At 45.4% G+C, this 15,812-nt stretch overlaps 2 protein-coding genes and 9 non-coding genes across 13 annotated transcripts in view; 5 read left to right on the forward strand and 6 right to left on the reverse strand.

Annotated features, from left to right (window-relative positions):
• The window catches only part of CPOX (coproporphyrinogen oxidase), an 18,794-nt gene extending 10,872 nt beyond the window's left edge, over positions 1-7,922 (forward strand). The window contains exons 2-7 of the mRNA XM_005420623.2: positions 3-146; positions 841-951; positions 1,349-1,490; positions 3,529-3,747; positions 5,437-5,541; positions 7,395-7,922. Coding sequence (XP_005420680.1) covers positions 3-146; positions 841-951; positions 1,349-1,490; positions 3,529-3,747; positions 5,437-5,541; positions 7,395-7,482 — 809 coding nt within the window. The 3' untranslated portion in view covers positions 7,483-7,922. The remainder of the gene's footprint in view (positions 1-2; positions 147-840; positions 952-1,348; positions 1,491-3,528; positions 3,748-5,436; positions 5,542-7,394) is intronic.
• The window catches only part of ST3GAL6 (ST3 beta-galactoside alpha-2,3-sialyltransferase 6), an 81,714-nt gene extending 69,621 nt beyond the window's left edge, over positions 1-12,093 (reverse strand). For 2 of the 3 annotated variants that reach the window (XM_031056658.1, XM_031056655.1), the window contains exon 1: positions 11,958-12,093. The gene's annotated coding sequence lies outside the window, so the exon portion shown is untranslated. Of the gene's footprint in view, positions 1-8,462; positions 8,490-11,957 lie in introns of those variants that run through there. The other variant, XM_031056656.1, reaches the window with a different exon arrangement.
• Positions 8,342-8,413, reverse strand: TRNAD-GUC. The gene has a single exon. It is a non-coding gene; the product is annotated as a tRNA-Asp (tRNA).
• TRNAI-AAU lies at positions 8,673-8,746 on the reverse strand. Its single transcript has one exon. It is a non-coding gene; the product is annotated as a tRNA-Ile (tRNA).
• A 72-nt stretch (positions 12,094-12,165) lies between the features above and the next one.
• On the forward strand, positions 12,166-12,237 carry TRNAD-GUC. Its single transcript has one exon. It is a non-coding gene; the product is annotated as a tRNA-Asp (tRNA).
• A 138-nt stretch (positions 12,238-12,375) lies between these two features.
• Positions 12,376-12,447, forward strand: TRNAH-GUG. Its single transcript has one exon. It is a non-coding gene; the product is annotated as a tRNA-His (tRNA).
• Positions 12,448-12,687: 240 nt separating this feature from the next.
• Positions 12,688-12,758, reverse strand: TRNAI-AAU. The gene has a single exon. It is a non-coding gene; the product is annotated as a tRNA-Ile (tRNA).
• Positions 12,759-12,932: 174 nt separating this feature from the next.
• On the forward strand, positions 12,933-13,014 carry TRNAS-AGA. The gene has a single exon. It is a non-coding gene; the product is annotated as a tRNA-Ser (tRNA).
• Positions 13,015-13,287: 273 nt separating this feature from the next.
• On the forward strand, positions 13,288-13,361 carry TRNAT-AGU. The gene has a single exon. It is a non-coding gene; the product is annotated as a tRNA-Thr (tRNA).
• A 552-nt stretch (positions 13,362-13,913) lies between these two features.
• On the reverse strand, positions 13,914-13,987 carry TRNAI-AAU. The gene has a single exon. It is a non-coding gene; the product is annotated as a tRNA-Ile (tRNA).
• A 293-nt stretch (positions 13,988-14,280) lies between these two features.
• TRNAL-CAG lies at positions 14,281-14,363 on the reverse strand. The gene has a single exon. It is a non-coding gene; the product is annotated as a tRNA-Leu (tRNA).
• Between the last annotated feature and the right edge of the window lie 1,449 nt (positions 14,364-15,812).

Below are 15,812 nucleotides of genomic sequence, written 5' to 3' on the forward strand. Positions count from 1 at the left end.
AGGCGGAGGCGGCATCAGCTGCGTGCTGCAGGATGGCGAGGTCTTCGAGAAGGCGGGTGTGAACGTGTCCGTCGTGTCCGGGTTCCTGTCCGAGGAGGCAGCGCGGCAGATGCGGAGCAGGGGGAAGTCTTTGAAGGCCAAGGACGGTAAGGCGTCTATCGCGCAGCTGGGATAGGGAACCTGGACGTGTTGACCTGAGTATTCCCGTTCAGGTACTCTGAAAGCAACCTGGCCTTTGAGCAGAACATGAGGAAGGCCAGACTGATGAATGTTCAAAGGTTTTCATTTGTATCATAGTGATTTCTAATCAGTAAGCTTGACAGGTGGACTTTCATGTCCCTAGAAAGCCAGGTATGGGAGTGCTTCTCTCTCTGTCTTGCTACTATAAGGAATATATTGTAGGCACAGGTGGCCTCTCAATAATGAGGCTCTAGTGCAACAGTGAAACGGTGCAGGAATTATGTACCAAAAAAGTGGAGGGAGAAAACCAACAACACCTGAAGGCTAAAGGGGACTCAACACACCTTTGTGTAACAAAGGGTAACTGTGAGGACCAGGGGTGGTAAAAAGCCTTAGCTGTGCCTTATGTTTTAAGTGGTCTTCATCTAGTGGGTATTGTCACGTTTTAGAACAAATACCAAAGAAATCGCTGAGTTAGGTGCACAGAAGTGTATGGATAAGAAGTAACTTGCCTACCGATTAATAATGATGGTGACCTGACATGAGACACTTTCCTGTTGTGGCTTGGAGCATAAGGGAAAATAGTGATATTCCTTAAATGATAACAAATGAAGTTTATTGAAAAACTGAAGAGCTTCTTCTGTGCATCCTTTTATCCAGGGAAGCTGCCTTTTTGTGCCATGGGTGTGAGCTCTGTTATCCATCCAAAGAATCCTCATGTTCCAACTATGCACTTCAACTACAGATACTTTGAAATTGAAGAAGCAGATGGTAAGGATTATAGTCCAATGAGGAATGTATGAAGTGTCTGACTCTGCCCCAAGGAAGTGTGAATGCATGGCTGGGTAAGAGATCAAGAACCAGTGCGAGTTTGCTCCCAGGTATGTCAAGACACACCAGCCCATCTTGTGAAACTGCTGTCCTGTAGTCAGGGTCAGTAGTCCAAAATGGTTTTCACTACATTGAAGTTTGTTTCATGTTTTCCTGAAGTCACTGATCATTGCACTACCTTGTAGTAAAATTTTTCACTATTGAAGTTCAGGGATACCGCTGAAAAATGATGTTGTTTTGTATTGTAAAAGTAGTTGTTAGTTCTTGGTGAACCACTAGCAACAAGTTGCTGTTCAGAAGTTTAAAAGACAAATGTTGCTGCTTGCCTCTGCTATAGGAACTAAACAGTGGTGGTTTGGTGGTGGGACTGACCTCACTCCAACTTACCTAAATGAAGAGGATGCCATTCATTTTCACAAGACTCTGAAAGAAGCCTGTGACAAGCATGATCTAAAGCTGTATCCCAAGTACAAGAAATGGTACGTGGATGAAGGTGTGCTTGGGGGGAGCAGAAAGCAGCACTGGGTGTTGGCAGTTAAGTGTATGCTATGAACTGTAGGTTCTGATGCCTTTTGAAAAGTATCAGAAAGCCCTAATGAAAATCAGAAGTGTACTGGGACAAAATGTTGTCTAAAGAAATATCTTATTTACAGAATCCTGGATTTTTCAAGTCTGAGGGCTGACAACTAGGCTTGTCAGTCTACAGCCCAAAGAAAAACCAAGCTGATAAAATTCCTTTTAGCCTCTGGTGTCAAACTAGGATAAGACTTCTGCCCCATGAACTTGCACAAATTTTCTTTACAGTGAACTCGTGGTAAATGTGCATGATTCAGTGTGAACTCTTGGGCCATCACAGCAGTTTTGAAAATCCCACTTTTGTTTTTCTGCATTCAGTCTGGCCTTCATAGCCAGATAATTTCCAGGTATGTCAAGGACATTGTCCTTAATGTAGAAGCTTCATAATTTGATGAAGCTGTATTTTTTTCTCTGGTGACACATTCACTGGGAGTTCAACAGCACATTTGCTAAGATGCAAACTTTGAATGTTCTTCTTGAGCTGAGAGATACAAGTGATGGGATCTTCCACTACTAAGTGGGAACTTGCTGTTCTGTGTCTGATAATCCTATCTGCCACAAGCTGTGTATGCAGGAAGGTGGGAGTACCCTTTTGTAAGCTACTAGGTCTTGTCTGAGGACAGGAGATTAAATGGGTGTTATAGTTTGGGTGGCAATCACTTAGTAGAGAGACATATTGTAGAGCCTTGAGATTACAGTCTTGCTGTCTGAGGATTTTTTGCATGGTAGTTTAGAGAATCTACCTTAATGGTCTGGTTCTTTGCTGCTTAAGTAGGTTTGCAATGCCAGCTCCAGGGGGTAGGAGACGTTTTCCCACTTTGCTAAAGAAAAACATTATTACACTTACCACATTGTCTACCTGATCTAGATTTAAGATTTTTGTCAGGTTAATTCTCTTTTATGTTTCTGACTCGGTGTTTTTCCCTAACTCTTCCTGCTTTCATAAAATAGAAAACACTGATTATCCCAGTGAATAAAAAAATAGTGTAGGTTATCTATTACATCTCTATGCCTCTCTTGTTATGGCCATGCCATATATAATGCTTGAGAACGATTGTGGATATATGGAAAACTGGTCCTGTATGGAAAACTAGTCCTAATGGAAGGCCAGGTTTTCTTGATGTTGATGGTTCCTGCTTCATACTTCGTTTTGCTTTCTCCTCTGTGTGAAGACTTGCACGCCCAAGCAAGGAATTATAAGAAAGATGGAGTTAAGTCATTCAAGTTACAGTAATTTCACAACTAAATACTCCCTGTAAATACAAAAGAGATTAATTGCTTTTAGGATAAGCTGTCCTTACTCATTTATAAACTTAAACACAAGTCATGAAAAGCCACTGCTATAATGACTCAGTCTTTCAAGTTTTAACTATTAAAAAGCCTTTTTCCAAGGAAAGGTGCCATGACAGTTGCTTTCTTATCTGGTCTTGGGGCCTTAGGTTACTTTTGTTTTGATGAAGAAAATTCTTTTACTTGGATGGCAAAGAGAATAAATTCTCTTTCAAGTCTGAGTTCATATGAAAGCTGTCCAAATAATTTGAGAACTACATATAATGCTGGCAATGGAATCTATCAAGAGCCCTTAGTTTTGAAAATTTTGAAATCAGGTGTCCCTGTTCGGAGTTGGTTGAGGATATGGATTGGATTAACCCACATGGACGCATCTGCCAGGGTGTTCAGCGACTTTGTGGTGATGTGTAGCTTTACAGAGACCATTTAATCAGAGCTTTTACTGCAACTGACACAGCAGTGCTTTCCAGGTGATGCTGCACTGTCCTGCCTCTGAGCAGTCAGGGAAACAGTGGGGCACCCAGCCCTGCAGAAACTGACTTATGGGCAGTATTTCACTGGTTCTGTCCTGCAGCATGCAGCTCTTTGGAGTACTGTTCATGTCTTTGAATACTCTGGACTATATTAGTAATCATCTGGCGCTGCTTCTAGGTGTGACGACTACTTCTATATCAAGCACCGTGGTGAGCGTAGAGGGATTGGAGGCATATTCTTTGATGATGTGGACTCTCCCTCCAAGGAGGAAGTATTCCAGTTTGTAAAGAGTTGTGCTAAAGCTGTTGTGCCTTGTTACATTCCCATTGTGAAAAAGCACTGCCATGACTCCTTCACACCAGAGGAAAAGCTATGGCAACAGCTTCGGAGAGGACGGTGAGTACTGGAGGAACAAAAGTATACACAGGAGGTGGACTAGGCTGGCAAGAAAAAATATGAGCTAGTTCTTCACGGTTACAGGTTGTGTGGGCCAAAAAAGCTCACCAAGAATTTCAGCATTTTTGTGCATAGAACTAATTCTGAAATCTGATGCTGGATTGCTAAACAGGGTTCAAAGAAGGCATTTCCCACTCTCCCATGTTGCAACACAAGCAACCCAAACAAAGCGCCACCATTTCTTTTCAGCTCCTTCAAAAAGCAAGAGAAGCTTCTGCTGTGTAACAGGCCAAGAGGTGTGGGTGTGCTTCATGTCCTGAATCCTGCCCTCTCCTGCAGCCCAGAGGTAGTGTGTATAGGGCTGCCCTGTCACATGAGGAGCTAAGGGTAAAAGAATGGTGGCTTCCTATTAAGTAATGCAGGAAAACCCTGGAAAGTCAGGAAATAACTGTACTTGAGTACTTTCAGCTCCTTACATACATCTGATCCATCTGATCTTGGCACTGAAATTCCTGTAAAGGAATTGAGGATACATGTAAAAGAATACAGAGGGTTGGATTTTTTTATTCTGGCATGGTCCAAGGTTACTGTAAAATACTTAGGAGGATGCTTAATGTCACCAGCTGTTAATGCTGCAAAAGCTTAAGTACATTGGTCTTAAGTACAGTTGTACTCTGTTTTCCATATCCTGTGACTGTTTGAGTGTATGGAGAATTGAAACTATACTTTGTGCTTAACTAGAGTCTTTAGTTTCTCCTGTTCTGCAGAGAAATGTGAGACTGGCATGGAAAGAGCGTAAGCATTCAAGTTCAGATCACTGGCCTGCAGCTGTTGGTCACTTAAGCAAGCATCCTTAATTTGGTGGGACTGTTCTTGGGAACATTGGGCTTTCAGGATCCAGCCTGTGGATGGGATTTAGCAAACCTGCAAAGTTTAAAAGGCGGAATAGCTTTTCTAAGTTACAGCCAGGACCAGCTCTTGAGGCCTGTCTATTTCCCTGGGTCTGTTTGCAGGTTATGGGGCTATGTAAAGCTTTCAATTTCTGCACATGGATAAGAGCTTTTCCCTTCCTGTATCTTTAAGTACAAACACCCTGTACTGGCTCTTGAGATAATCCCTGATGAATTGTCACAGCTCTGTTTGTATGCTGGGAGAAGAAAATGGTCTATTTCATCACTTACAAATCCCAGCCAGCACTCTGAAGCTATCTGACTTCTGCTGTTTCTGGATCTTCCCAGGAACCAGGAAATACTGTTCTGGCCTTGCTGCTTATGTGTCCTTCAGCATGGAGGACTGCACGGTAGAATTTTTTCTCTGGTTATTTTCAGTACCTTTAAGGCCTCTCTTTATTACATCCCCACAAAGAGAAGAACCAAGGTAAATATAGCGTCAAGCTTGCCAGCAGGGTTGAGGCCTGGGAGGAGAACAGTACAGCACAGGAGCCTGCAGACTGCTCTCCTTAGAACAGCTGGTCTGCTCTAGTCTCTTAGCTGAGGTCACTTCTCCCTGTGCTCTGTGGAGTGGCAAGGTCACACCTGCATTCCTATGCAGAGGATGCTAAAGAACAGTTGACCACAACTCAGCAGAAAGACAGACTGGTTTTGTTTGATGTCTGCCATTTGAAGAAAGCACAACCAACTTCTGCTAACAAACTAGGTTTTTTTCTGTTGCATCTCTTCATTCCTGTAGGTATGTAGAGTTCAACTTGGTTTATGACAGAGGTACAAAGTTTGGCCTCCTGACACCAGGATCAAGAATCGAAAGCATTCTTATGTCTCTGCCACTGACTGCAAGGTAAGGGTGTGGTTATGTGGAGTTGCAGCAGACACTGTTCTTATTAAAATACTTCATAGGATTAAATCAAAGGTCTCTTTGGTTTCTAGTCTCTTAACAGTGATGAGTTAATGCCTGATACAAGAACTGGACAAGTACAGTTCTCTATTCTGCAAATGCAGCTGCTTCTCTGTTGTACTCATCTAGTTGCCAGTAGTATGTGGCATAGAGATTTTCTGGCAAAAAAAAAAGTTATATTTTTTTTGCTTAGTTCCTCTTGATAGATTTATTATTCTTGCTCCATGGATTTTTGTTTAGTAGCCCTTAGAAACCATGAGTGCTTCTGGCAGTCCTGCCAAATGTGGGGCAGAGAGCTGCACAGTTACAACTAACTGTGTGTTGTATGAGAAAGTACCTCTTTGTTTTCTACTTGAACCTCATGACTTCATCTGACTTCTCACTGAGTAACATGATTTTCTTCCTGTTCATTTTCTCCATAACAGTTTTTATTTTACAAGGCTTCTGGGGGTTTTTCATTGTTTGTTTTCCAGGCTGACAGTTTGTTTTCCTGCTCTTTTTAGTTTTTTGTACAGTTGATGTTTCATACTTTTGCCACTTTTGCTAGGCTTTTCTGTGCCCTTTCTGAACTGGGGATAAGGAACAGACAATGTAAGCTACATATCTGGATACAAGATGCAGGTGTGCTCCTGACTTATAGTGGCATAGCAATATTTTAATTCATTATTCTTTCCACAATCCTAATATTCTGTTTGTTGGTTTTGACTGCTGTTCAGCATTGAGGTGGCTTTTTTTATAGAACTGTTACAATGTCAAAGTCTTTTCTGGGCAATAAAATTTAACTCACTCTGTGTGCAGCTTTTTTCTGTGTCCATCACATCAATCAACAGTAAATTTCACCTGCCATTTTATTACTCATTGCTTGGCTAAATACTGTTTTTAACTGTCCTTTTAGGTTTTAACCCATCTTGCTTATGCTTGTCACACCAGCAAATTTGGCCATTTACTATTTATTCCCACTTTCAGGTTGCTTTTGGGTATCCTATGATGAATTCCATAAAACTCACTAGTGAATTTTCTGCTAGGAAAATTGCCTGCTGCCTTGTAATCATGAAGGCAGTGCTGTTCTCACCATATATCTTTATCCCACTGACAACACCTGATGTGTCCCAGGCCTGGTGGTGTAGCATGTTCTGTGTTTTGACATAATTACGGTGATTGTCTGGGTTTGCTCTTTTTCATCAATGTAACTAGCTCACTTCACAGCATGAAGGGGTCATTCCTTGGGGGGCAAAATGGGAGGATGTACCCATCTCTCTGTGACTGCTGACACTTTCCTTTCTCTGTTGTGTCTCTTTCAATTGCTTTTTCAATAAAAAAAGGGATCTTTCGCCACTTTTGTTCTTAAAACCAAGATTCAACAAAGACTCGTAGAGCTTCTAGTCGAGATTCTGGAAAAAGATCGTGTCACTGTCAGAATTCCATGGGTTTCTGTTTTTGTTCATCTTCCTTGTGATACTAGTGTGTCGCAAGAGACTGTTACAAGATTTTTGTAAATAAACCTGCATGCCTTGTGGGACATAGGGTATTGCTCTTTCCTTTTTCCTTGTCCTTCCAGATTTTTCAAAAGTTGGTAAAAAGATGAAGCTAACATTCCTCCCATCTATCCTGGTGACATTATTATTTGTTTTTACTGAACTTGTGATTTGTAACCATATCTGTCATCTTAGCCAAAGTATCAACTGTGTATGTAGCTTTGCATCCTTAGAAAAGGCAACTCCAGTCCAAACACAGCCTGGTACAGGAGAAGGGGCTGCCAGCTGGGCCATCTGAGTGAGTTTCCCTTCTCCTTGCAGGTGGGAGTACATGCACAACCCACCAGAGAGCTCGAAAGAAGCAGAAATTCTGGAGGTTCTGCGAAATCCTAAAGACTGGGTGCACTGACGTGGAGCATGAACAGGATTGATTGCTTCCACTGAGCCATTCTGAGAGAAAAGGAATGCCTGCAAACCAGCCCATTCAAACTGCTGTTGCATGGTGTTTCAGTGTGTCTATTTGTACTCTTACCTCGTGCCTTAATTATGCTGTAGACTTGTTAAAACTTGCAAGTGTGTGAACTCATTCTTTTAGATTGATGGGCTAATGTTGTCATCCTTTGTTGCTGTTGCCTTGTGAAGGACTGCTGAACACCTCACAGGACTACTCCGCGTGCTTTAGATGACTGCAAAATGGCAAACTACTGTGGTGTCTTCAGGGAGATGAAAGGATTATCTGTGCCTAAATAGCACTGCTTGCCCTTATAAAATGTTTGAATGCTTGAAAACATTTTTTTAAAGAATAAAGGGAATATTTGGTATTATATTAAACCTTAAACTATGCTTTCAGGAAGCTGTGGAAAAGGTAGTACTTCATCACATGTATTTTGATGATATCTTGTTGACTGTAGAGGGGGAAATAGTTTAAGACGTGCTGCAGCAGCATAACTTCGCTGATGTGGGTGGAGGTCTCAGTGTTACCTCATGAGAATGGAAGGATGGCTGTCCGTTTGAGAAAATCAGCACTGAGTATCTGTGCTGCAGATCACATAGCAGAACAATGCTGCTCGAGCCAGTTCCATTGCCAGTGGATCAGAATGCTGTTGGATGTTGCCCTAAAGCATCCAGCTCTGCCTTCGTGCTCCTCCCAGCTTTGGACTGATCGTCTTGTCCCCCAGCTCGAACTTCCCTGAGGGGCTGGAAGGGGAAAAGCAGGTGGGAAACAGGTTTTCTTTCCCCACCATCGAGGAAAAAACAGGATGTCCCATCTCCCCGTCGGGGAATCGAACCCCGGTCTCCCGCGTGACAGGCGGGGATACTAACCACTATACTAACGAGGAGTTGAATGCGGGAGAGTTGTCTCCCCGCCACCAGGCAGTAGCACCTTACCTGCCGCGGGCTTCTGGCGTATGGGTGTGGTGGTGAGGGGCGGCGGCCCGCCTCGCACTCACTGTCCCCACATGATCGCCCAAGTCCAGCTTCCTCTTGGGAGGTACCGCGTTCCTTTCCGTGTTATCCCTCCGCCCCTAAAACAAAATTAAGTGATCCTCTGCTAAGTCAGAGATCTCCTCATGTCTAAGGGGAAAAAAAAATCGGCATTGGCCCGTACGGGGATCGAACCCGCGACCTTGGCGTTATTAGCACCACGCTCTAACCAACTGAGCTAACCGGCCTATTTTATTACAGCGTGTGTGTGGAACAGGACCCGAGGCGCTCCCACAGACGTGCCGTGGGTGCAGCCGCTGCCAAGCACCGCTCTACAGCGATCGCTCTTCCTAGACACCGCCTCGGCGAGGTGATTCATGGAGCCATGGTAGAGCAGCAAGGGCACCAACCGGGGTGACGAGCATTCCTAAAAAATTGAGACTTTCACACCTTTCGTTTTTCTCTGCCTGCTCCCTTCTCCGGTGCGCGGGGGGCAATTACGGGCGACACGGAGCGGCTCGGCGAGGCTGCACCCCGCACACGGACACGCACCTCCCGGCGGAGCAGCAGCACCACCACGCTTTCTAGGAACCATTCCCGACCCTTCCCTCTCTCCCTCCTTTTGGCCACGCCGCGGACGGGGATGCGATGGAAAGAGCGATGGGTCCATTCCCACGGTGAAGGGTCACTTGTGAAATCAAGGCATTGATTAGAAAAAGGCAGAAAATATTTCAGAATTAAATACCTCTGAGTCAGTGAAAAAGTTGTAGAGGAAGAGGACATAATTAAATTCCCAGCCCTTCCCTTCGCAAACCGTCAGTATGAGTGCTAAATTGAGCTCTTCTCCTTTGTTTCATTTGCTGCTAACACGACCTATCATTAAATACATCAATAAAAAACATACTAGGAAGCCAAATATCTGCATAGAGAAGCATATATAAAGGTATCATGACAATACAAGAGCTTCCTCAAATCCTGGGCAATATTTAACAGAGATGTTCCTACGCGCTGCAGAAAAAGACCCCAAAGCAGTGACTAAAACAATGACCAATACATCGTGTGAGGAGATGGTCACAGATCATGTGTAAGAAAATATGGAGTGAGGAAGGAAAAAGACAGGAGACATCTGATTGACAAAAGGGCAGAAAACTACAGATACACATGAAGAAGAAAGAAGCAGAAAGCCCCACAATAAGGGGCTTTTTAGAATAAAGACTTTTAAATTGAAAAGGCATCATTTACCAGTGACGTTCTGGGCTTTAAAAAATAAGTGGGCAGTCTACAAAAGAAAAAATTATTTGACTAGCTGTAGAACTGGAAGAATCTGCAAAAAGTCATATACCTAAAAACGCAACCCCGACGTGGTCTAAATTCAACAGGTGCTGTTTTTCTTTCCTTAAGCAGCAGCATTCAATCATTAATACTGTGGGACTTCTAATACTGTAGGTTTTCCTCCATCAGAAACCACAGTCCTCAGAAGTTGATAAAAAAATTTTAGAAAACAGTACCGAAGCAGTAGAATCACTCCAGAGGCAAGACGAAGAGTGCCTGTTGTAAGCAGAATATGGATTTTAAACTGTGTCTCAAGCTTTCTCAAAAACACACTTCTAATGGATTTTGTTAGAATTTCAAGCTCAAGAAGCATCATGACAAAGATAACAGCCAGAGAAGAGGGAAGCTGTACGGTTTCTGCTGTTGTAAGTAGACCTCATCTCACTGTAAAATAATTTCAGAGCCACTGGGACAAGACCTTTTCAGAGCAGATTGCTCAGTAAAGAAAGAACAACTGCGAATTTGTGTGCCAGGAGCCAGAAGATACAATGCAACTGCAATGAAATGTGGTGTCTTTCTGCAAGAGAAGGGATTGCAGCCCTAACTCATATTATTACCAACCTTGATCCTTTTCTATTAGGTTATCCCTAATTTATTGACCACTCATTCCTTTAAAATACCATTTGCTAAGAAAATTATGATATAAGTATTTTACTATTTTAAAAATGCAAGAAGCACAGTTTGTTTTGCTCCTATTGTGTCATTAGAGTTCAAAATACATTTCCAAATACATTTCCCAGTCTTTCAGGATAAGAAGAATGCCTAGGGAGAGGTTAACATTATTTTTTCTTCCAAGAGTAAGAAATAAGTAATTGTCTTGTCAGCTGTTGAATCCTGAATGTGCAGGTGAAAGATGGTGAATCTTTGATGACAGATGTTTGTCAAAATGCAATACTTAGAACTACATGTTTGAAACGCCTGTTTCCTTTTCCCTTCCCCAAGGAGTCAGATTTAATACATTTAATACTTTCAACAACTATTCCAAGAAAACTACTTAAGACGAACTAGTCCAGGAATGAGGAAGTAAAGGATGACATTTACTTTCCCCCTCTTAATTATGGTACATTGCAGGCAAGTGATCATGTTCATAAAACTAATTTTTGAACTTCAGTTTAGCCAAGAACTCTTCTACCATATAATAGTTTTCATTAGCCTTCTAATTAATTGTTTTTAATAAATCATAAGCAGTGCATACTACTCAGAAACATTGTGATTTTCCACTTTAACCAGCAAGCAGCTGGTTTTTTACAGACTGCTATCGTTAGAATAGATTGGAAAATTCACTTAAATGTTCAAAGTTTTGCTAAACTAACCCTGATGAGCTTCAGTGAACAAAGTCTGGGGGACAGAGGTATTGCTACTCCTGGAATGCAGAATTTATAGCCTTCTAGGACATGTGGCAGGAACCAGAAGTTAAAGAAGACACTAAGAAAGACAATACAGCAAGTGTACTGGAAATGCCTTATCAAGGAAAAAGATAGTAAGAAGACTGAAAATGTGCATAATGAAAAATCAATAACTAACAGGACATAGAATACTGTTTAATGAAAAAAATTATATAGTTTATAACCAGCGGACATTAATTTCTTCGTTTGATAAAAGTGTATAAATAAGTGAAAAGTTTTGAAAGTGGCCCTGCATCTAGACAGATATATCCATGCATGCCGCGCTGTGAATAAAGCAAAGCCTACTTTCTAATACTAAAACATAGTGTTTGATTTATCCCGACGCTTTTGGCGACAGGTGGAACAAAAAGACACATGCGCATGGCAGAAACTGGTTACAAATGTGGCTTTAAAACTCCAGCTTCTGATGACAGCTTTCTGCAGGTTCCTGATCCCGCCCAGACTGTGTAACGCTACAGGAAATGGTATTTTTAACTTGTTATTCCTCCCCCCTCTTTTTTTTTTTTGTTACTGAAATCAATTACACGGTGCCAGACTTTACCGTCTTTTCAGCAAGGAAAACCCAACTAATCTTGGGAGATTATCTGAAAGTTCTGAATGTAAACCACCCACTAAACCACGCCTCTCATGATAGCAGACAACAGCTGATGGATTTGGGGTCATGGGGTGGGTTTCCCTGTCAGCCATACCCTTCAAATCCGCTCCGTGAGGCGGGACTCACCGTGAACCTTTTGTTCAAGCTTAGAGCAAGGCAAACGCAGGAAATCGCGAGCCGCAGGTAGTTACGAAAGCCTCGGCAGGGTCTCCCTCGGTGCCCACTCGGGCACCGCAGCGCCGACGACTTCCTGAGGGCCCCCGGGCCGCCGCCATTTCCCCCTTAGGCGGTTCCCGCGTTGGGACCGACACTGATCAATAACGTCTCGATGCATTCCTCGTTAGTATAGTGGTGAGTATCCCCGCCTGTCACGCGGGAGACCGGGGTTCGATTCCCCGACGGGGAGAGTCGTATGTTTTGCTGCGCCATCGCCACTTTTTGCCGGTGAGGTATCCATCCACATGCCCTTACCACTGGGAACATTGCTGGAGGAGTGCGGCAGACATGAATCAACGGCCGTGGTGGTGGCGGGGGGTGTTGGGTGGCCGTGATCGTATAGTGGTCAGTACTCTGCGTTGTGGTCGCAGCAACCTCGGTTCGAATCCGAGTCACGGCAGGAATGTGGGCTTCTTTTTCTCTTTCTCTTGTCTTCCTGCCGCCGTCGTTGTCTGAGAACGCCTTAGCCGGGACGGGACTAAGTGATTTCGGTCCTCCCGGCTGCGAGGTGGGTATGCCCGGGTCCCGTCCCTGGGCGGAAGTAGTTTAATACCGAGAGCGCTAAAACGGCAAGAAAAAAAATAAAGGCTTAAAAAAAACCAAAACAACCCCCAAAACAACAAAAACCAAAAAAACCTACTGGCCCGTACGGGGATCGAACCCGCGACCTTGGCGTTATTAGCACCACGCTCTAACCAACTCAGCCCAGCCCCCGCTCGCGAGGTCTGGGCGGTGGCTCCGGGACCCGCGTGCAAATCCCGGCGCCCCTCCGCGGTGGGCAGCGTCGAGTCGGGAACACGCCAGAGGGACGCGCTGGCAAAAGTGAAGGGGCGGATTTACCGCCCAGACGGGAAAATGCGGAAAACCAATCTAATTAAACATCCCGTAGTCGTGGCCGAGTGGTTAAGGCGATGGACTAGAAATCCATTGGGGTCTCCCCGCGCAGGTTCGAATCCTGCCGACTACGAGCAACTTATTTTCTTTCGTCTGAATGTTCTTGTCTCTCCGTTGTCCCTAATCCACTCACTGTTTGCCTCTTTGGTTTTTTGGTTTGGTTTTTTTTTTGTTTTTGTTTTTGTTTTTTTTTTGGACACAATAAAAATTTTCACCAGTAAGAAATAAAACGAGGGAATTCGGAGCCACTTCCCTAGAGCCCCAGCTCGGAACAGAAACCTCCAGCTCGGAGAGGTTGCCCCTGCCTTTAGGGCAGGGCGAGGCGGCACTGGCCCGCGGCCCGCCCGGCGCCGTGGCTTAGCTGGTTAAAGCGCCTGTCTAGTAAACAGGAGATCCTGGGTTCGAATCCCAGCGGTGCCTGGGTTATCCCCGGCGTACCTCGCGGGTTTATTTTGGCCTCTGTCCCCTGGCCGGCTTTCTTCCCGCTTCTTCCGGGCTCGCAGCAGCACAGCGCGGCTCGAGTTGGTCGTGTCTGCCCTCTAGCGGGATAAATTGGGCAGGCCGCCGATCGTTTTTATCACTTCCACCGCAGAGACGGAGGGATCCCCCCGTACTCAGGTGCCGCCACGTAGCGCAGACGGGGATCTCGGCCCGTGTCGTTTCCTACAGGAAATCGGGCTATGCCCTCCTGCGGGGACCGCCCGTGAGAGGTCAGCCCTGGACAACGCCTTTCCTTCAGCCTCTCACTTTCTCACGTCCGGCTGGATACTGCCCTCCATAAGCATCGGCCCCGGCTAATCAAATCGGAACGTCCGCGGCGGCACGTTTTACCCGGCTCTGCAGACGATCACGGCAGGGTTTGGGCGCCTCCAGAAGGGCGGAGTTCTCTCCCGCTTCCGCTTAGCGGCCAAAGGAGCGCGGGGAGAAGCCGCACCAGCAGCCCCTAACACGGGGGCGAGGTCAAAAATAAAATGGCCCGTACGGGGATCGAACCCGCGACCTTGGCGTTATTAGCACCACGCTCTAACCAACTGAGCTAACCGGCCCACTCAATAAAGTGCTTACCAGCTTTCCACATGTCGGACTGCAGCCAGAGTTGCGCTAACCACGACGTGCGCGGCCGCTGTGGTGCCGATCCCGACGGAGCCAATCCGTGACGGAATCGCCTGCACCGAACGGAGGCGCAAATGCGTGGGCATCACGCGCGCCCCTGGCGCACTTGCCTCCTCCGCTCGCCCACTCGTGGCTGCGCAGGGATGGCGCCCCGTCCACACCCACCCGCGTTTGGCGGGACCACGCACCAAAACAGCACCTCACGGGGCAGAAGTAGAAAAGGTAATGTCAGGAGTGGGATTCGAACCCACGCCTCCAGGGGAGACTGCGACCTGAACGCAGCGCCTTAGACCGCTCGGCCATCCTGACTGTAGCGCCGGTTTTGCGGCTGGCCAACTTTGCTTCCGGCGCACCCCAACACTCCCCCGAGTATACACGGAATAAGTGTGCATCGCTTATGGTACCTAAACAGACAGGGCAGCGGCAGAGCGATGCCAGGGTAGCAGAGCACCCCGGCTGCCCCTTGCAGCCTCCAGGCATGGTATAAGCGCCCCTGTCAGACCACCTTGAAACACCACTCAGCAGCAGGAACCACAGTTCTGTCACCGCCTCAGTGACCACAGGTGAAGGGAGCTCTTAGCCCTCCGCAAGAGACCAAGGATTTTTGGGTTACAAAGACCTGCTTATATTAGAGCAGTCCAGAGACCTGGACTAACATCAGAGATACAGTTTTGCTCAGATCTGCAGATAACTGTGCAGACCGAAGTCACTTATTTATTAATACTTTAAAATAATTTTACTTTGAATACCAAAACCACACACTCATGTCACTTTGCAGCAGAAATTTGCCAGTTCATGAGATGGCAGCTAAAGGTAGGTGCTAGACCTTCAACTTCAGAATGTCCTCAAAACTAATAGTCACAAAAAAATCCCCACAACAATTAGAAACTCAGGTTCCATTTCACAGAAACATAAAAGAAATCTAGGTCCCTGCTTCAGTAAGTATTTTGAGCAGGGTAGAAAAAGTCCTCCTCAAGAACAAAGGAGAAGGTGAAGTATTTGTATTGGTGGAACAGCAGGCCAAAGGCCTTACACACTGAATCCTGACTTGAGCCGACAGAAGCCATGAGAAAGCTGACAGCTCTTTGTGAGAACAGAGTCCTGCAGCAGTGGAAAACTACCTGCTTTCCTGCTTTTTTCCCCGAGGAAAAAACTCTAGGATTGTGAAAAATGCTAGCCACCTGTACCAACTGTTTTTGCAACCCTTAGGTAGAAAAATGAAACTATGTCACAAGCAACTCTTTCTGCATGTACACACCAGGGGACTGAGTGACCAATCAATACTTGTTACTGCCCAGTCAAGGATAGATAAAGGCGTTCTTTAAAACTCTATATAAAGAGAGGCGGGAATAAACCGACACCTTCTTTTGCTCTATGAAAAGTGTATCCCATGCCTTTCTTTAACGAGCTCAACAGTGACATCTAGTGACGGCTGACGTGACAGCGAGCGAGCAGCCTGCCGAGACAGATCGATCACCAATGATCAGCCTTGCTGCGATAGCAACTTACGGAGCAACCCAGAGACGAAACCCTGGGGCAAGTTCAAGTAGGAGAAGACAGCACAGCTACAGCCAGTCGCGGAAAAAAAGCGAAGAGAAGGTCAGCTTTATGAATATAACAAGACCATTGAGTGAGGTGGCACCGTCTGAAGAACCGTGGCACCCAGGCGACCACGAGTCACGGGAAGAAGACAGCCGAACGAGTCGTGGGATCAGCAGTGGCAAGAGCTGAGGTGAGTGAACAGCTGAGAGCCGGGAC

This window comes from Geospiza fortis, unplaced genomic scaffold, assembly GCF_000277835.1.
Source record: "Geospiza fortis unplaced genomic scaffold, GeoFor_1.0 scaffold1, whole genome shotgun sequence".
Taxonomy (NCBI): Eukaryota; Metazoa; Chordata; class Aves; order Passeriformes; family Thraupidae; genus Geospiza; species Geospiza fortis.